The sequence below is a fragment of the Genypterus blacodes genome, unplaced genomic scaffold (genome assembly GCF_046128005.1).
Source record: "Genypterus blacodes isolate CSIRO-AG114 ecotype Tasmania unplaced genomic scaffold, CSIRO-AGI_Gbla_v1 ptg000020l_1, whole genome shotgun sequence".
Taxonomy (NCBI): Eukaryota; Metazoa; Chordata; class Actinopteri; order Ophidiiformes; family Ophidiidae; genus Genypterus; species Genypterus blacodes.
In genome coordinates this window covers 1,485,439-1,506,954 of record NW_027466833.1, presented here as the reverse complement: position 1 = coordinate 1,506,954, position 21,516 = coordinate 1,485,439, and the positions used below count along the sequence as shown (strand labels likewise).

The following is a 21,516-nucleotide window of genomic DNA, read 5'->3' as shown; positions in this document are numbered from 1 at the left end:
TATACCTGCACTTTGGAAAGAACCATAATTAAAGTTGCAGCACCATTACGTCCCGAGCATTTTATCTCTGATTAATATGCACTTTTAAACCAGCACATTAGTGAATGCTGGCGGCTGCATATTTAATGGGAAAACTATCCAGTGTTTTGGAACTGGCAACTGGCAACAGGTGCACAGTTGCAGGAGTGAAGTCAGGCGGCAGCAGGCGAGTGAGGAACCCGAGAGCGCTGACTGCTGATGTGGTGTCATGCGTGTTTCTGATTACATGTAGTGAAACGTGACTCCGCGCGACAGCAAGCTGCTCGCCGCCCTACGAGTTTGGAGACGCGAACAAGGAGATTCAAAAGAGAAGCAGCTCCCAATAACGTCAGAACATGGACTAACACTTCAGAGTCAGAACGCGTCGCTGTGTTTGTGAAACAGTTTGTTATTCACTAACGTTCATCAATTCTTTAGATAGCCGCGAGGACGGACACGTAGTGGGACAGTGAACGCCTTTGGGAACCCTGCCAGTACTTGTTGTTGCGCTCAATCGGAGCGATGCGGCACACAGGCCCTTTGATCCCGCCTTTGTTACTGTTTTTGGCCTGAACCGGCTTGAGTTTGTCTTATACTTTACTCTTTTGAAACTTTGCATGATCGTACAGAAGAAAACTAATTAGACTCTGGACTCTGCTGTGATGAGACAAGTCACCGTGTGTTTGACCGTAGCTCAGGCGACAACTCACACCTTGTTGTGAGGGTAATTACACGGCTAGAACTTTCACACTTTGAACAAGCGGAGGACAGAAGTCACCATGACGTCCGCTGTCCTACACGTCCCCTCCCCTCCTCTCCTCTCCTCTCCTCTCCTCTCCTCTCCTCTCTCTGTGTGTCTTGTAATCTGTAATCTTCTGTATAATAATCTGTTTCCTGTTCATCTCTCCTAACGCCGGATCTCTTCTTCAACCAACCGTTTCTTTGCTCTTCTTGTCTTCCACGCTTCTGCTCTGCTTCTCTCTGGCTCCACTAACCCCTGATCCCTTCAGACTGGCAGTATGAGGGTAAGAGGGCAAACGTCACTTGTCTTTGTTTCTTCCTTGTCTTTTGTTTAACATTCCACTCCTATATTCTCTCTCATCCCTTCTCCCTCCCTGTTAAAACTTTCATCTCTGCACATCAGCTGCTGAGTGTGTTGCCTTGCAGGAGCTTTTTCCTCCACACACACACCTTCCTCCCCTTTCATCCCTCCATTTCCTCCTCCTCTTCATCCCTCCCCACGCCGCCCCCCATCTGGTGCTGGTCCGTCAGAGCTGTTGGACTTTCCCCTGTGTGCCCCATGTGACCACACCTCTTAGCTGCCGTGACCTCCATTTGGGAGTCGTACCTGCGCCACATGCATCCACCACCCTGTCTGTCTGCTGTCAGTGTTGTAACCGTCACAGCTGCTGGTGTTTGGTGTCTGTGCGCTCAGTGTGGCAGCTTCTGGGATGACAGACAGCATTCAGGCATAAACGACCCTAGTGTCTGAGGGGAGGGCCGGGCCCTTTGCACATTTGATGCAAGTATGTAACCAGGTCCTTAGCCGTTTGCATGGACCCCAACTACTAACTGAACTTCTAACGTCATGTCAAGAGGCTTTCAGAGACTTTTTGACGTGTTTAGCGCAGACAGCATCTACAGGACAGAGGACCGGGTTACTGAACACATCTCCAGAATACTATTAATGAGTCAATATACAGATATATATATATATATATGTAGTATTGTTCTCCCTCAGAGCTATAAATACATATTATTCATATTATTTATTTCTATGGGTCTTGCCTGCTGCCTTCAGTATGTTTGTTATTCAACACGTATATCTCAAATCCTGCCACACTGCTGTCATGGTCATTATTTACAGTGATGACATCATGTTCATAAGCTGCCTTGAAAGCACAGTAGAGCAATAGAGGCTTTTATGTAGACTTAACAAACAGCCTGTGTATTAACATTAAAGGCGTCTCCTCTCTCTCTCCCCTCTCACAGAGTGTAAGCTGTCCCGGCCCGGCCCCCCTGCCACCATCGTGACCATCGACGAGGAGAGTCCCAACGGTACGTACAAAGCGCTCCGCCCTGCTTTACATCCCGGCGGCCTCGTTCCATATCCCAGCACGATGAATACTTTCTGGCTCAGGCGGCTTGGATTACACAGTTGGGATTGTTTTTGTGCCACAGTGTTGCTTTGGTAACGCAATACATATTAATAACTCCCTCTTTGGGGAGCGTTGGGGCTTTGTGTTGTAATGGAGCGCGTGGTTCCGGCGGGGCGGCTCGCTCAGGAAAATGCTTTGTCAGACACACCGGATTGTCATTTTTGACTGTGTTTGAAATTAAAAATGAATCTGAGGCGGCGTGTTGCAGGAGGTGTGCTTGTACTCGCTTGGCCGGCGTTTGTTTGTGTGTGCGTGTGTGAGAGAGAGAGTGAGAGAGAGAGTGAGTGAATGCAGATGGTGTTTGGCAGGGAAGTGTGACACGGGACTCTATTAAGGACTAGTTTTGACTCAGCACTACGGCCAGCAAGACACTCGAGCAAGTAGGGTGCTCCACCTCCTGCACCTCCTGCACCTTCTCCCCCTTCTCCCCGGCCTTTCTGTCACCTGCATCCACTCCTCAGCTCTGATGTCACCCCTCTCTCTCTCTCTCTCTTATCCTGTCTTCTCTTCCTTCACCTTTGTGCTTCCCTCTGCCACCTGGTTGACTTGCTGCCATCTGTACATTGTTGACGGGTGTGCATGGACGTGTGTGTGTGTGTGTGTGTGTGTGTGTGTGTGTGTGTGTGTGTGTTTGGGCCATTGTGTGCGTGTGCGGCGGGGGAGCGCTCTCTGCTGCTTCAGACGGAGCGAGGGTGAGAGCTCCATAAGTGCAGCAGGTGTGTTATCTCTGCAGATATTGATACTGCAGGTTAACAGAGTTTAAAGAGTTCTCAGCCACGATAAATCCAGATCTTGTTTACTCAGACGTAATACGTTTCCACAGATGCTCCGCTTCTCTGCTGCAGACACAAACCCCCTCTGACTGCTTCCTGTGAGTCCCACAGTCGTGTTTATTCAGCTCAGATGTTTGTCCTGCTCAGTCACTGATCATCTGAGGGATGAAGCCTCAGTGAATATCAATGATATTCAGTGTTTTCAAAGTGTTTTGCTAGCATTTGCCGAATTCCTCATTACGTCCTGATAGGAATCCAGAGAGGAGGAGGCTTAGTCACACTGCCAGGCTCCTACCAGGTACTGTGTTTACATTTGCACACATTCTCAGCAAGGACAAAATGTGGCACAACATGCTCTGTTAAGCCTGCACGCACACACACACACACACACACACACACACACACACACACACACACACACACACACACACACACACACACACACACACATCCATAAATGAACCAGAACCACGGACACAATGTAACGTTGAACAAGCTTCACCTGTGTGACTTTTGCTGCATTCTGCCTTTAGATTACTGATAGATGTTAAGAAGGTTAAAGAAAGTTTGTGTTGGTGGCTCAGCTGATAATTGCACGACTCACTTAGCGTCATGTTTGCCTGTGTAAAATGGAAAAGCATTTAGTTACTGAACATTAATAATTCTAACAGCATTTCCTGTAGGTTTTTCAGCATCTCTAGTTGTGCCAAGCAGTTAAAAGCTGCGATGTGTGTATAACATGAATTTACAGGTGAGCTTCTGCTACAGTAATGGTGGCAGAGAGCAAACAAGCAGACACATTTGTAGCGGAAAAACAAGCTGCTTGTTTGTGCTCTGGGCAGAGTTTTGTTTGTGTTAGAGTGACATTGTGCCTGTGTGTGTGTGTGTGTGTGTGTGTGTGTATGAGCACGTATACATCTACCCTTGTGTGTCTCTGAGTCCCTGAGAGCATGATTGGGTGGCTCCGTGTCAGAAGAAGCCCCCATTCTTCAATGCAACGGCTTCCACTCTGGGCTGCGGCGCCGCTTCGTCTCCCCCCTCCCTCCCCCCGCGTGTGCAGCTGTGATTTGGGGCTTTGATCGATTGCCGGGGGAACGGGCGAGATGGAGGTAGCCAAGCCTGCATCCCAAAGGCTCCCCTCGGCCCACACGCGCCGGCGCTCGGCGTGTGAGGGATTTGTGCTAATCTTCCTCATAAAGCACTCATTTACCTGGGATATGGGTCTCTTCTGGCTCCGCGCTCCCTTTATTTATCTGTTGGCGATGAGGCGCCCAGGCCTCGTCCTCCCGTAATGGAATGTAAAACAGGCAACCCGCTGTTATTGACCAAAGCAATTATCCTCCTAAATGTGTTTCATCTCTCCTCCTCGGTCACACTGAAGCCATACAAACAGCACTTAATAAGATTCCCTCTTTTCCCGGCGTTGGCTTTCATATTCATTCACGTGAGCGAATTGGAGAGCAAACGACGTAATCGCCCTTTCTGTCTGGCCGAATTTGTTTGGGGGTCAAGAAAATAAATAAACAAACAAACAAGTAAATAAGTAAACAGGCCTGTTTCTGTTGTGCTTCCCTGAAGAACAAATCAAGTGTAGAGAGTTGAGCGAGTGCAGGCTGCACCCTTGGGTGCTGCGGGCATCGCTCACAAACACTCTCTGCCGAGGCAGCGACGCCTTTTCATCAACAGTTGTTCGTCCATTTATTGTCTGGGACTGAATTATATTGAACTCACTTACGGCGATAAATCTTGGCGCAGACGCTCCGTGGAAAAACCATTTTCTCGGGTTCTTCCCTTTTTCATTACGGATCCTTTTTCACTTTAGAGGGCGGGGGGATCGTCATGAGGGGACAGTTGTTCAAATGAAGCGTAACATGCTTAATTTATCCAAGCCGCTGCCGCTTGCAGGCCCGCTGACAGGTGCCAGACACAACATATCAAATCTCCCTCACCGGCTCAGGAGATTTCTGTTGGGAAGACAAAAGCTTGTTTACTGTATTCTGCTTTTTGCCTGAGTGCTAAATCCAAAAGCCTTTATTCAGATTGAAGATATTTCTGTCTCATTGAGGCACATGGGAGCTGGTGCACACAAGGAGAGAGAGAGGGAGAGAGAGAGCGGGCGAGGGTGTATTCTCTCATTGATGGAAAGCATCATACCCCAGCGGTGGGAAATCAGCGCGTCTGTAAATGAGGACGCCGTCTCAAAGCTTTTATCTTGTCTCAGCAAACTCAGGATTCCTATCAAATGATGCCTGAAGCGTGCGAGGAGCTCTAGACCACAGCCCCCCCTCCCCTCTGTATGCCCCTCCCCTCCTCCCCCAACAGCTCGGAGGGAAAAAGGAGCTTTATTAAGAAGACGTGAATTTAACGTTCATCCATGTGCTGTGAGCTCGTACGTGTGGCGGCTCGGGGGAACAATGCATCGCCGCGTTCAAGAGGAAGACTGATATCCACTTGACTGAGGCAATCAAAGTGAAATACTCCATAGGCTGCTGATGCAGGTAATGGCAGCGGCCATTAAAATGCACGCCTGACCTGACACGTTAGCCTCTGGTCATGTGGAATGTTCTTACCAAGTAGTTTGAAGGGTAATTGAACACATTTACTACCGGTGGAGGGATGCAGGAGTTTATGTTTGGAGTTCAAGTCTCTTTTCATGGTGCGGCCTTTCCTCCGGCACGCTGAGCCTTGGAGCAGGAATCGTCTGTTAGGCTGCGACAATATTTACTCTTTTCATAGTAAGACTGAGAAGACGGATGAGAGGATGGATGAGAGCCTTACTCATGTGTGTTTGGATTAGTTGTTGAATGGATTTTGATTGATTTTTGGCCCGTTGTAAACGCAGTAACAAGCGCGGTAACGGTCGAGTTGTTATGGGTAACCAAGGTTAAAGTCACCGCCTGGTGTTTGGCCGTGAACAAGAGATGTTTCTATCAGTAATTTGAACTTGTAATTTTCATGAAAATTCTCAAATTTTGTAAAATCTCCAGCCTAACCAAAGTGAGAGAAGCATCACAGACGGGAGTCGTTCACATACACAACACAGTATGAATCTGCTGCTGATCGCACAGCGTTGGTGCTTCTATCGCGTATCAAAGGTGAATGGTTGATATACCTGACAGCTGCAGTTTAATGAAAAGTAATCTGTTGTCCTCTTACGATGTCGTCTGTAAGACAAAACCAATGTTTACTCCACCTGCTCCCACGCTGCATTCAGGCCCATTAGAGGCAGACGCTTAATGAAACCCGTCGCCTGGTGTAGGCGGCTGATGTACGCTTATCCTCAAGGCTGTAATGAAAGGAAGGACGGCGAAGACGGAGAAGACTTAGCTCAGTTATCGAAGGTATTTCCTGTTCCTTCTCGCCTTTTTTTAATGAAGAAGTAATACTCTTTACCTGGCTTAGTAAGAGTGTTATTTATATCTGAGAGGAGCTCCTGATCCCTCTGGAAACAAACGCAGTCGATGTTTCGGGGGGGGATAGACATCGTCCTCGCCTCACCTTCGCCTCTTACGTCTACGAAGTCGCAGGACGCAGACGAGACAAACTTGTCACAGACGGGCCGACCGCGACAACGGCGTCTGGGCGAAGACAAAGCGAGCGAGGCGGGTTAACGTTCCGCAGCGCGCTGAGTTATACTTCCTGTCGGCTGCTCGCCCTCACCCGCTGATCTGTTCGCTTAACTTCTTTCTTCTCTGTTCAGACTGTAGATAAGTAGCTGCTCGCTCTCCCTGACACGGCCTTAAATTTAAAATGTAGAAGCCCCCCGTCTCTCTCTCTCTCTCTCTCTCTCTCTCTCTCTCTCTCTCTCTCTCTGTCCCTCTCTCAGTCTCTGTTCTTGATGAGGCTACCAGGCGCTGTCAGACCCTCGTCTACCTCCAGGATTCTAATGCATAAGAGGCAGCGGTAGAAAGCATCAATGCGTTTGCAGGTTTAAACGATTAATGAGATGAGCCGGCCAACGTGAGTGTGTTCCTCAGCCACCGTGGACTCATTAGCGTCTCCCCTTAAACTTCATTCACTCATTAATGGTGTGTGAGCTACTCTGGCAGAGCAAGAGAGGAACCAAGCACCCGTGATGATGGTTTCTGCAGCTTCCACCTTGTCTCAGCCTCTCCTCGGCTCATCACCGTGTACACTCACACACTCACACAGACTAGAGGAACAGGGGAACACGCTCTAGAACGTCTTGGACCAAACTCAGAGTGTATTTGTCCCAGATGGTCCAAAAACGTTTTTTGTTCAGGACTGGAAAGTCTAAGCAAAAGTCACAGAGTCTCTCTCTCTCTCTCTCTCTCTCTCTCTCTCTCTCTCTCTCTCTGTTATATTCCACTGTCGGTTCTTAGCAATTTCCCGAAGATGCAACACCCCAGCAACACTTTGCGGCGTCCAGAACAAACCTTATTTATTTTACACAACATGACTTTACTGCATAAAACAAACTGTACAAGTGTTAGTTGAGGTTTTTCACCTGATTCCTCACCGCACCAGCCGGCCAGGAGAAGGAATCTGTGCTCGGAACTTCACCCTTCCGTTCCAGAGTGCATTATAAACCTTTACAAATATGGAGGGAAAGGCCTGCCTGGAGAGATAGTCCACGACTTTGAGACATGTGACTTCTATAGGACTCTGGATTATCGGAAGTCGCTGGAAATTGAAAGTATAACTCAAAACCTAAGGATCTGATTCCTTCCTGAGCTTAGCTACAAATCCCGACAATGTAAGTCTTCTACCATCAGTTACAACCCAACAACGGGCAAATAATATTCTTCAGTCCGACAAGTACAAACACTGTGATGAATCTCCAAACAACTTCAGGCGCTGCGTTCCAAAGCTCTGAAACAATACGGCACGTCCGCAGAGGAGCCCGGTGATGAATGGCGCGTTCAAGATCAGCTCAGTCCAGCCGAGTCCCGGACTTGTAGCCGGGGTCGTAATTTGTACCGGTTTCCTTTCAAGCGCGTGGAGAAAGACTCAATCTTTGTGCCGAGGAGTGAAGAGGGAGGCAGAGTGGTAGCTGAAGGAGGTAATTGGCTTTGACATCACACTCAGGACACGACTTCTGGGTGTGAAGATGTGAGCTCCTGTAACTCCATCAGAGTCTGAGTCATCATGAAGTCATCACTTGCATTATTCATGTCGTGTTTGCTCCGGGCTCGGACTCAGCTGATCAGAATTTCCCATAAAACTCACGTATTTAATCATGATGCGTATTTCTTTGCTTGCGTGACTTCTGCAAACGCCAGCTAGGCGCCTTTAATAGTTAATCACCTCACGGCCTGATAATGGGGCTGCGTTTATGACCAGGCGATTAATATTTAAGCGTGAAAACACTCATTCCACAAACAAACACCAGGAGCTGCGTGGTGGATTAAAAAAAAAAACCTACATCTAATTTGTGTGGCGTCCGTTTCGCAAAATGAAATACATATTTAATCCTATTAGGTGACGACTGGATAGATGCTTCTCAGATGCATGATGGGAGATGTCACCCAGCCCTCTGTGAGTGTTTTGTGTTTGTGTGGATACAAAGCCGGGGGAACATGTGTGACTATGTGACATGCTGCAGTCACGATGATTCTATTTGGTCGCTGGAGTATTGAAATCTTGTTCGGCTGATCAGTGCTTTGTTGTGGTTGTTGTCGTCGTCGTTGTTGTTGTTGTTGTTGCGAGGTGTAATATTTCAGCCTAACAGGAGCGGAGCCATCTGGATGAATCAGACTGGAGCTGTCCCAAGTGGCCAATTTGATTATTTTGTGTGTGGGAGCTTTTGCCCGGAAAGTTGCTTTGTTCATTTGCGTCTGTGCAAATTAAATACTGTCATTATTCAGGCTATTTGTGTGTTTTCTTTGTGAACCTTGGGTGTGGCTAATGTGTGTACACGACTGTGAATTCTCGTTTTTGTGCAGGGTGATGCCCCCTCTCTCTCTCTCCCTCCCTCTCTCTCCCTCTCAGTTCTTTTCCGTGCTCTGGTCCAGTTTGTGATGATTGCCGGGACATCAATATATAATTAGAGTCGGGCTGAGAGGCTGGATTAGTGTGCCACACCTGCTCCTCCTGGATTACAGAGGGACAGAGGGACAGAGGGGCGCCTGCTTTGCACCGGGGTTCATGTTTGCTCCCATTGTCCTCCCTGATTCATCTGTTCTGTCAAATTACAAACACATTAAAAGCATTGATAGTCCCTTATTTTTGCAAATCGCAGTTGGAAGGCCCGTATGAAATGAGCTCTGAAGTGTGTGACTCCAGCTCCGTGTGTTGGCCCCTAATTAGAGTACAAGTCGTGTTAATGCCGTTGTTTACCTCAGATGTGTTAAACATATTGTACTATTTGATGTGCGAATAAGCCGCAATTACAGTGTATTGTGTAGATAAACGTCCTGCATAATTGCCATTTCTGTTTGGTTTATCATCGTTACTATAGAACGGGCCTGTTGGTGTGTTAGCCTGTGTGCGTCCTCATTTGCGAGGCCAAACGTTTGGGCGCTTCATGCGGTTTTCAGCCTCGGTGAAAGAAAGGAAGGGAAAAAAAAGAAAAAGCTTAGTGTCTGCGATGCAAATCAGCCGAGTCGACGTAATGAGTTTATTTTATGCACAATCAGAGAAGATCGCAGCTTATTAAGCAAATAATCCCTGCTAAATTCAGCCAGGCTCTGTTTATTTTAATTCATTTAATATATTTATTCAGAGTTTTTGGTCAGGTGAAAAATTAGGTTTTTTATGAGTGCGGCCGGTTCCAGCACGGAGCCGCGTTATTACATCGCCTCTCTCCACAGAATATGAATTAACGGTGTCGTCATAAAGTGTGTGTGCACACGTGTGTGTGTGTGTGTGTGTCCCTCTCTCAAGGGAACCCTGATTTCTTCCATTGCAGCGTCTCCTCATGCAGCGACTACACAGCAGAGTTAGAGTTGCCATAGTACAATTTGCCAAAAAAGTAACTTGTTGAGTTTTACATAACACACACACACACACACACACACACACAGTATACAGAGCGACCCAGAGTTTGAAAACAATCCATATACTTCTTGAGAACTCATTATTGTTAGAGTTTTGACGTTGTTAGAGCTAGTTCTCCAAAGGTGGAGGCCAAATGTGTATTGATGGCATCCTCAGCATAGAAAGGTTTGGATCTGAGCCACACACACACACGATGCCAAGATGGTGGACACCATAATGACCCTGGGGCTGGTTTAATGATGCTGGCTTTCTCTCATAACATTTCCTCTCAAAACTAAATTAGACTCAATCGATACCTCCTTCAGTTTGTGTTGTTTTCCGTACACACACAGACACACACATACAGCTGCTCACTGGATCAGATTTTTGTTTCGAGGAGAGGCTCCACAGATGGTTCATGATATGGACATGCAGTTTGCATTTTAAGGTGGATTTGTTGCTTTTGTCGCACGTAAAAGTGAAAATTCCGTCATTTTACTCTGACATTTAATTTTCTTTCAACTTTAGATCAAAGGGTTTGATGCTTGTGAAACAGATCACAATCGTCAGCCAATCAAATGTGGTAAACACACACACACACACACACACACACTGAGTATTTAAACCGCAGCTGATACATTACTGGGTATATTTTGCAAGATTGACAAGACTGAAATTACAGATTGATGCTCTTTGTGAGATAAAGAGTGACTCAAGATGTATGGCAAAAGGAAATTACAGCCGCTGGGACTTGAAGCCGTTCCACTCAGTCCAGAGAAATCTAATTTTCCCTTCAACACACAAAAGGACCGTGATGTATTATCAACGCATTTTAAGAAAATTGTCTGCGTTGAAAGGTTTTATGTTTTGTGCGTGCCAGCTGGTTAATCCCACTCCTCCCTTCAAAAAGATACCAGGCATTCATTCACCAATGAACGCCCCTCAGGTCGTAATGAGGTTCCTGGATCGCTTCAATCCCCACATTAAGCAGCGGAGATATTAATGGGATTGGTATTTCATATTGATATCTAATTTTCAAACAGATAAAAGGAGGCTGATGCTGGACTGTTCAGTATGTAGACGGTAGACAGGGATCCTTGATATGCAGACTGAATCAGCATCTGCACTGGGAGAGCGAGCGGTGCCGGTTCAGATGAATAATGTTTGTGCAAGATGAAGCAGCGTTCACACCGACTGCTGACTGTCAAGTCTGTAATTAAATTGAGAGGCAAGTTGCCAAATCTCTGCACCGTTTTGGCAACAGGCACTTTCATATTCAATGGCCGTGCGAGGTCGGCGATTGCCAAGACTTGAAGCTGTTTGGTAGCTTCGCACCCGAGAGGGAAGTTAATAAAAATAACCTGCTTGCCCTCCGTTTACGAGGGGAATAATACACAGTGAATTGAGTGGCGAGGGTTGGCTGCAGGGATGTTGTTTAAGCAGCTCATTGCTATACACGACACCAAGCGTGTCCATGTTGAGCCAGTCTGGGCACTGCCGTCCTCCGGCTCTCAGGTCACTCAGTTTGTAGGCACAAAATAAATAATCAGACAAATCCTCCCCTGTTAGCCGGAGGTGAGACGGGAGGCGAGAGCATGGAGGGCGAGAGAGGCGAGAGAGGCGAGAGAGGCGAGAGAGGCGTGCTTCAGTGGCGCTCTCTCTAATCAGGATGTGTCTTCAAACGCCGTGCTGAATGTCCTTATTCCTCCACTGTAGTCTGAGAAGAAAAGCTGTCAGGCAGAGTTGTCTTCATCCACGTGGGAGAACGAGGAACTCCCGCAGACTTTTCCGACTTCTTTACAGTTTTGGAAAAGGATTGAGTCGTCTGTTTTTGGAATATGGATAGTGTTCTAGAATTATTGACTCCGTACTCACACATACGTTATGCAGCATTTACCACCATCAAGCAGCACTGCTGTTCTCACCCTGGGCTTACAGCATCCATAACAGTTTGGGCTGCGGTGGTGGAGTATTCATCACCGTGTCCTGCAGCTGGATACTAGAGTTCAGCCTCGTTCCTACACTCTCACCAGTGTTTAGCTACACAGTGAATTACTTAAAAGCCAATCTGCCATTTATAATCAATGAAGCCGCTCCAGGTTGTAAATCTCTATGACACCAGAGATGAGAAACTGGCTTCTTGAAATTTGAGCTTTGGAGCGACTGCAGCCACTTGATATTCACACTGGCTGAGCTTGTTTCAGACATTCATTTCTGCACCATACTGGGTGTTTAATTCAGTTTTTACGATAATGTCCCAGTTTTACTCCTTTATGTGTGCACACACAGGGATAAGCAGCCTCCTGCAGGATGGAGCCCCATGATTAATTCATGAAGATAAGCTCATCTAGTGCCTCATTGGTATGACTATGAAACACGTTTAACTTAATTAAGCCAGGAAACCTGCCCATCTCCAACCAGTGTGATTGTTGTCATTAACTAAGAGTCGGATTCATCTCACTTTATTCTCTGGAATCACATTCGTCAGGTTGTGGTTGCTCATTACACTGGGAAGTTAATATGTTGTTACACAGATGTTTTAAAGTCAATTTTTTGACATTGTTCGAAGGCTTTAACATCAGCCTGCACAAGGAGTGAAAACAGGTGCTTGCTGCGTTCTGATTGGCCAGCTGCCTGGGTCTTAAGCTGATAGATAGTGTCCACAGCCCCACTCTTCTTCACGTCTAAGTAGCTGTGTTAAACGATGATGTAAATAGAAGAATTAATCAAAATTAAGGCTCTGGGCGTAATGCAGTATGTCCACTTTAACGCCAATGTGGGCAATTAAGCTCAATGTGACACAAAATCCTTGAGGATGATTCTCTGTTGGATTGTGAGAGAGAGAGCTGAGCTGCGTTAGCGCCGACGCCTTGTTGTGAGTTTCTTTCCGATACGTTTCCAATCAGAGGAAACAAAGCTGTGGTGGTGTTTGAGCTATTCTGAGACGGACACGTAGACAAATTGGCCGCCTGCCAACATGACGGAGAAGAACCTGATAGTTTCACCCATGATGAAATTAATCTAATTCTAGAGGATGGCGGGGAAGCTAATTTGACACCCTGCATCTAAACGTGTGTGTAGATGCTTGCTTCTCCTCACATACCAAGCTTTGCACTTCACAAGAGGAAGAGACCGCTGCAAAACACTTCTCCATATCGCTTAAGACTGAATTAAACAGCTGCTGCTTTTTCTTCCGCTTCTTCTTCTTCCTTTTTGCCTTTTGACTTGAGTTTATTCTGGTAGAAAAGCATAAACACACAGATGTTTCTTCGCGTCGAATCACATCAAATGTAATTCAGCGTTATTGAGCATTTGGAGTGCCGGGGCGGCTGCAGTTTGCCAGCTCCACTGTGTTTGTGACCCTTGCTCATTCTTTATCTGCTGCCGCAGGGTGGGACCCCAGACAGCTGATGAAGGAATCCTTATGCGTTTGAGAAGAATCTGCCTGAGTGAGATAGAAAGGGAGTCAGTTTGTCAGTATGTGGGCACAGGGTCTGAATGAGCCCGTGTGTGTGCGTGTGTGTGTCTTAGAGACCTGCTGACCCAACCGCCTCAGGTAGATCAATCCAGACTCCAGAGACCAGAATGGCAAATGCTGGCCTCCTTTAGTCTCCTGGCTTCAGAGCCTCCAGAAGAGCAGCATGAGAGGATCGGAGCAAGCTGTGCTTTCTAAGTAACTGGGCTAATTGGGGCTTAACTAGGCCAGTTAGGAAGAGCTCAGATGTTTGGGACATTAAACTACAGACGTTCTGGCTCACACAGCTGTGGATGCCCTGGAAATGGAGTTTTCTTCAAGGTGGTGTTTGGGTAGCAGCACAAACTGTTGACAGTATGATGAAAATCAAGTTGTCTAGAGTCGACTCTAGACCAATGGTTCTCCAGAGTCTAGACCAATGGTTCTCCATCCTGGTCCTTTGGGAAGATCCAACTTCAATTGATTTATGAACAAGAACTCACTCTTTCAGAATGAATCTGCATTTGTTTGAGGATTTTCCTGACAAAAGGAAACTTAACACTACACTTCCCTGAACACACACTGGTGCTGGCAACTGAGGACAGGCAGAGCGGCGATCTGAGCAGCTGAGCTGAGCCCCGCTTGAATCCCAGCGTGTATCTTACAAACATCCAGGTCCCGCAGGGATCGAGCACCACTGACTGAGGACAGAGCGGTGAGATTTGAAGAGAACCGTCCGGATAATCTGCAAATCCTCTGCTACATGTTAGTGGCACTTTCATGTTGATAAGCATTGGATCCAGACGCACACACTGTTCCCATATACCAAAGCCTGTTGATCCACAATAATCTCCCTCAGAACTTATGCCAGTAAACAGATTGTTGACATTTGCGTAAATTGTGTAATTTATGTGCTCTCTCAGCAGGAATTGAATTGGTTAGAGAATTGTGAGTTCTAGCTTCTTTTCTTCACTTAGATCTATTTCTCAGCTTTGTCTTTTCAAAGTAAAGGTTTGACATTTGCGAACCAGATATTATCAAAATGTCAACAAGTCAACAAGCCTCCTTGACTTGATTACCTGAATGTGTTACATCGCCTCGTTCAAGGCTTCTGTCTGCAGTAATTATGTTGTTATGTTTTTAACAGCTTGTTTTGCCAAATGAATGTTTTTATTCCATCATAAGGCCTTGATTGCTTTTGCTGTGCTGCCTGATGACACCTGAGATTCATTCATTTTCTACATGCTAATGTGCTCAAAGCATCAATTAGGACTCTGTGCTCATTAGCAGTATGTTAACTTTATTTCTTAGTGAACCAGGAGTTCTCTGGTGCCATAATCCAGTGATGTCAACAGCATTGCTATGTGAGATGAGAGTGAGCCAGCCTATCGTCCCTCAGTGAGGCTCAGATCAGAGGCGTTTCCTAAAGGAGGTGTGAAACGACACTGTCGGGAGCGAGTCGCTTCTCAGCAGAAAAGCTGGATTTCAATTAACTTGAGAAAGGAGGGAGGCTCTCTCGGCCCTCCCTCCTAATATTATCTTGTGTGTAATTTATGACCCCAGAGTTTCAAAAAGATGTAGGCCACTGCTCGAGTTACTGAAGCGGGTATATTTATGAAAAACTGGCGTTTTAGATTAATGAAGCGGCAACAGGGAGGGCCTTCTGACTCTTAAATTAAATTTGGAGAGGATCCATTGCTCAGGCGGGGTTCTGTCCAAGTGAGACAGATAATTATGGGTCCTTGTGATCACAACACACAAATGCATCAAGCCCTGAGTGCTGCAAACAGGGGGGCAATCATTAATAGGGGCTTAAAAATAGGAGAAGTGAAAATTAGAGTGCCCAAAGTCCTCCATGACACATCAGTCTGTGCTCCCTGCTAAGAAGCAACACAATGACTCCTTCAGATGAATAAGCCTGCTCCATTAAACAGAAAAGACACCGGGCTACCGGTGGCAAATAAAATACGTTTGCTTTTACAGCTGAGAGGGTTTGTCAGGCATGAACAATGATTCACATCTATACGGATAAAGTCAGACCACAGTGACTCACGTACAGGAGGAAACTCTGCTTGTACACATATTGACTTGATTGACAGCGCCGCTCACTGCTATAATTGCTAAGTAGAGGATATGTGAGCTTTAAATAGATCCTTCTGTAGAATCATTGTCATTGTGCGTCGATGCAGTGAGAATGCGATGTTGTACAGTATTTGTGGAGAGAATCGTCCCCTTCATTCATGTCAACAGAAATGCAGGGTGATTACAACAGAATCAATATAGCTTTTATATTGTGAGATGTGAGCGAAAGTGTAAATGAAAGAAAAGGATGCAGGCGGAGGATTACAAATCACTTTGTTTACATTGTCACCAGGCTGTCACAGCAGTGTGTGTGGAGTGATGAATGTTACCTACAGTGTCGCTGGGAGATGAGGAGCAGACATGAAACGTGAAAATTGAATTCAGCACTTAAGTGGAAACTGATGCATACGGCCTCAGTGAGTGTAAATAAATCCAGACTGAAGTGTTATACAAACACATATTTCCTTGCTGGAGGCGTTTGTGAACCTTGTTGCCCATTTCTACCCAATTCCCCAAGCAAAATAACTTAATATTTGGGACTTTTTTCCAGCGTCTCATTTTCTTCTATGCTTTCTTATGATCGCATTATCGACCCGAGTCTTTATTTCCTCCTTATATTTACACTGTATATACACAATACTTGCTTTTTAAAGAGTCCCAGTGATCAAACAGAGGCTCTGTAGTAGTAAACCCTCCTTATGCGGTTTCTCTCCTCCTCCTCCTCTTCATCACGGCTGCTTTACCTCTGCAGGAACGGTGCTGGTGGAGAACATGCAGATCAACGGCCGTGCTCAGGAGCCTGACAGAACCATCACGCTCACACTGCTGGATAACTACGACTACTGGGTCATACTGGACGCCGCCAGGCAGAGACTCTTCCTCAACAGCACCGGCCGAGTTCTGGACCGAGACGTGAGTGCTGGGGAATGGAAACAGCATTGATGTGTGTGTGGGCTTTGATGCAGAGGTGTTTTCTTTCATTTTTTCCTCCTTAGATGTGTATCATCGTGCGGATTAGAAGTTTATTAAGCAGAGTATTTCAGTAAAAAGTACTCAGACAGGATCAGCTCTTTAATCAGTGGTAAATGTTCCGATGTCCGTTCTGCAGATGTTGCAAACTTGTGCTGATTAAGTTTTCTGCCTAATTTTCATCAGAGCCATTTGAATGTATTAATTAGCCAACGTCCTTATAGGGCCGCCGAGGCCAGGGAGAGAGTGTTGAAATGATAAAGAGGGGATTTATAGGAAATGTGAAGGTATTGGGTTATTTTAATGAGCGCTGTGCTGATCTCTAAACTAGAGCTCACTAAAGAAGCATGAAACCTTTATGCTGCAGGCGTAAAGAGGATGGATTTGGTGCAGAAAGACACAACGATCCACTGTTGCTGCAGCATCACCGTGCACTCTGAGTGAAAACACAGATTCTGGCCTAACCATATATAACATAGTGATGTCGACAAATTAAGGAGGAATCATAAGACGGGGAACACAAGTTTGTCTTACAGGATTTTTACGACTTTGATGTTCGACACCCGACTCGATTTTGAATTACGCTCCGAAAACGAGGAGATTGTGTTTTTAATCATAGCTATCGTTTGGTCAAGCTTCACATTTGCGTGTCTTCTCTCAGACTTTGATCTTTTGTTTTCAGCTCCAGTTTGAGTTCAGTCACATTTGGATGAAAGAGAGGCGCTGGTAGCTAAGTTACAGGCTGATTCACCAGAGACAGGAGAAGTGAGGAGGAGGGGAAGATACAGACGGCCAGAGAAACGCTTTAGTGTTCTGTAAGAAAATGCTTCGATTCAGACCTTCAAAGATGCCAAATGAAAAGTTATCTTCTGAATCAAGCTGATTAGTGTGAAGCTTAATGGCACTAACTGCTGTAAAGTGTGTTAGCATCAGGTTGCATGGGGAGTAAACAGGCTTCTGATAGCAGCCGCTTTAGTGCTTGGGAACAGAAATTCTATCCGTGCGGGAACTGATGGATTGTTTCACTAAAAAACAAGGAATCAATCAGGAGTTTCAAACATTCCATTAGCATGCCAGCCTGCACACACACACCGCACACTGAAGGCACAGCCACCTGCTCCTCTGCAACTCCAACCAGGTTTGTTGTTGCTGCTCGGTGGATTTGCTGCATCAGCTCGCAGCAAGGAGGTCGCGGGTTCAAATCCGAATGGTGCACCTCTATCTCTGTGGCTTCCTGCCATTTCTTTTCCTTTGCAGAAAGTCTAATATGTCTGTAGATGCGAATGAATGTGTGTGTCATCCCCGTGAAAGATGGACGACCTTGCCTCTTTCCCAATGAATGCTGGAAGAAACTTCAGCCCTGCACAGACTAGGTGGGTGTAGGAGGCGAATAGCGATGTGTTAATGTTGATGATGTGTCTCTCTCTCTCTCTCTCTCTCTCTCTCTCTCTCTCAATGTTAGCCTCCCAACTCCATCACCACCATCGTGGTTCAAATCCAGTGCAAGAACTGGCTGGTGGGCACGGTCATCTTCCACGAGGTTCGGATCGTGGTGAGGGACAAGAACGACAACACCCCTCGCTTTCCGCAGCCGAGCTACTACATCGCTGTCAATGAGGTGAGACAGAGAGCGAGAGAGCGAGAGCGAGAGAGAGAGAGACAGAGACAGAGAGAGAGAGAGAGAGAGAGAGAGACTGAAGCCACTAATAAAATCTGACCATCAAAGTGATTCAAGTCTGTCCTGCACTGTAACGTTTACAGTCTCTAAGCAGCACATCTATTGGGCTCCGTGTCACTATGACGACGTGGCCTAATGATGCACCACTACTACTGACACACGGAGCTAATGGAGCAGATTTACAGTAATTTGACGTGGATGTGTTTGTGTTTGTGTTTTTGCATGCACACACACACGAGTCTTGACAAGAAAGTGTTTTTGTATTTGACAGAGATAAGCTGTGAGTATTTATTCATGGGCCAAACAGACAGACACACACACACACTGTGGAACATCAAGTAATGTTTTGGTTGAGCATCAAGCTGTGTGGAATGTTAAATATACACAGGAAATACACAATGAAAAAAACATTTCTCCTTTGTATATTGCTATGAATTGTTGAATTGTTGCATGTTAGAGCTTCTTTATCCGCCGCTCTCGGCCTTGGAAGGGAAAGTTTGAGAATAATTTCACGGTCTGAGTCACAATCAGAGCAGCTGATTATTAATGACAATGCTGATATCGATGTTGGAGAGGAAAAAAAGCCCAAATTATGACATAATGATTGGATATAATGATTTTATTTAACTTTACTTCACTTTTTCTGCCACAATCCCCCAAACTAATTATTAAATAGTTCCAACTTCAGTGCTGAAAGAGGATATTTTTTACACTTTAACACTCAGAATAATTCAAGGTTATTCTTATTTTTCGGACTAAATAAATAATAGAATATGTGCAAATTGAATTTTTGACACTGTGTAACAAAAACAAAAACTGAACCGTGTCAAATATCCAAAGAAATGCTGTAAAACATTTAAACACTGGCTAATGATATCAACATACCACTTCTACTACTTTTAGTAATAACATGACTAAGGGCTTTTACCAGCTCTTCCTTGTCACTGTGACTAAAAAACTGATGAAGTAAGGTCACATGTGTTGAATAAACCGTCTGTATTTGGGGGAACCTTGCCTACAGAAGCCATGGATCAGAAAGTAAAGGGAATTTGATGTAAAGCATTCAAATACTAGACTACATGCTGCTCTGAAGGGAAGTACAGTGCAGACCTCCAGGGATTTAACACACTTTGTGAGGCCAAATCCCACTGCTTTACATTTTGCGCCTCTTGAGACGACAGATAAGTGTTAAAGACTCGGCGCGCTAACTTCTGCACAGCTGCGGCTTTCATCTCTTTTCCATCCCGCTTCCTTTGCGTCGCCAATTCCGAAAGTCATGTCGGAGGGAGTTACAATAACCACATACAGCTAAACCCACGGCGGCACAGTGAATCATTCCCTCCGCTCTCAGCTCCTCCTTTTGAACCCGCTCGCTCGCTCGCTCGCTCGCCCGCCCGCCGCCCGGTCCTACAGGCGTCTCCCAGGCCTCTGGGGAACAGCAGAGCTTCTCATACTCACTTTTTGTTATTCAGTGAGCACGACGCCGACGCCCTCGCACTGCTGCTGACTACCGCGTTTCAATTTCCACTTGAAATGTTTTATTTCTTCTTCTCTCTTTTATATAATAATGGGGCTTGGAGTGGCAACAGCAATATCCGTGTGCACACTCCCCTCCTCTGATGTACGTCCGCATCCTATTCTAGTCAAAGGACGATGCTGAAGTGCTCGACCCTTTTTTGTTACTCTTGTCCTTTTCCTCAGCTCACACCAATTGGAACAACAATTTTCAGCTTTGAAAGGAAAGGCGCCACAGACATTGACGACGGACCCAACGGACACATCGAGTACAGCATCCGGTACAACCCCAACGACCCGGTATATGGACAAACACTACATGCCTCTCACGTACAGCATGCTCTTTGTTTTATCATATTGATTTCCCTCTTTCTCTCTCTCGCTCTCCGTCTCTCTTTCAGGAATCTAATGGCACGGTCGGCGTTTCAAACACCTTATCAGGACACATTATACTGGCAGAGAGGCTGAACTACGAGGAGAGAACACGCTACCTGATTGTAGTCCAGGCCAGCGTAAGTGAAGAAATGTGCTTTAATGGGCAAAATCACTTAAAATTGTGAGCGTGAAGATGTCTCACTCTATATTGTATGTGAATTGATTATGAATATGTGTTGACTTGGACTTTGTTCCTGCTTCTGTGAGGCTGTCTGCCCTTACAGGGTGAAGAGCTCTCAATGTCAATAAACTGGCATAACAAGGTCTAGTTGGTATTCAGGGGGAGCAGCTGGAACCTGAAATTTTCATTTGTAGCACCGGCGCTCAAGGAGTTTTTTTTCTTCTCCTGGCCTGCGGGAAGAGAGTGGAAAAAGGGTTTTCGTCATGTTTCAGACCTTTCAGCTATTCTGAGTGCCGGATGTTTATACACAAAGATAATAGGAGAATAACAGAGTGTTCTTGTTTTCTTTCGACATGTTGGCCAGTAGTTGCAAGGGTTCTCGTCCTCACTTAGCTCTCACAACATCACACACACTATTTGCTTGATTTATACAGCGTATTCCACTAATACTAACTTGGCTAAGCTCATATTCAGGAAACCAAGCAGACAGGGCTGATCGCTCTATTGCTCCATCATTACTTGGCTGTATATTTTCCATTAAAAAGCGATTAAAGTTGTCTCTCCTAACTTTACCATTTAGTCCGTTCCTGTCAAGACAGCTATGCATTCTAGAATTGATTTGATTGTGCAATTTACTTGATAAAGGCCATTTTCCTTCAACTCTCAGGAGGCCAGCTTGAGACAGAAAATCAAGTTTGCCTAATGATGACATAATGACTGTGTGAGTTACAGAATAATGCAGAAAGAAAGATGTTTTTATTCCTTCTTTGGTCCCTTAAACCCTAAAACTCACATAGATCTGAGAATTCCCCCCATTAGAAGCTTAAATGGAAGTTCCTCCTTTATACATGGACCGTACAGCTCAGTACCTACAGTATGGACAGGGGGCCTGGCTGCATTGCCGCAGTTCACACTGAGTGAACACAGGCCCCTGTACAGGCTATTTGAGGAAGTTCTGTGCTTGTTTGCCAGCTGCATCAGGCCTGAGCTGGTCTCAGACTTGTTGAGTGTGTGGAACCAAAAGTGTAGACTGTGGCAGTTCAGGACCGATGGGTTTGTCTCACTAGATGCTTTTCCATTTTCTTTTTACTTCTTTTGCAACTTTTCACAATGTTCAACCCACACTCACCCATACTTTAATACCCTATATGTGGCTATTTCTGTAAAAGGACTCGCTGTGGATGTCTCCTGATTCCTTGAGCACTAACAGGCTCACTGTGCCCGTGTTTGGAAGGAAACTCAAGCAAAGAAGCACGGTGGTCAGAGTTGACACTCTACACTCTAAAATAGAAAAGGGTGAAGCACCAAAGGCTGATCGTCTTTTAGCATTCGAGCCAGTTCCTATTCTCCTCATTTCCTGGATGAGGTAGCAA

At 45.8% G+C, this 21,516-nt stretch overlaps 1 protein-coding gene across 1 annotated transcript in view; it reads left to right on the top strand.

Moving 5' to 3' along the window:
• Positions 1-21,516, top strand: part of LOC142991637 (protocadherin-15-like) — a 114,433-nt gene that overhangs the window by 9,841 nt on the left and 83,076 nt on the right. The window contains exons 2-6 of the mRNA XM_076141714.1: positions 2,011-2,076; positions 16,177-16,337; positions 17,857-18,012; positions 19,774-19,887; positions 19,989-20,099. Of these exons, the coding sequence (XP_075997829.1) occupies positions 2,011-2,076; positions 16,177-16,337; positions 17,857-18,012; positions 19,774-19,887; positions 19,989-20,099 (608 nt within the window). The remainder of the gene's footprint in view (positions 1-2,010; positions 2,077-16,176; positions 16,338-17,856; positions 18,013-19,773; positions 19,888-19,988; positions 20,100-21,516) is intronic.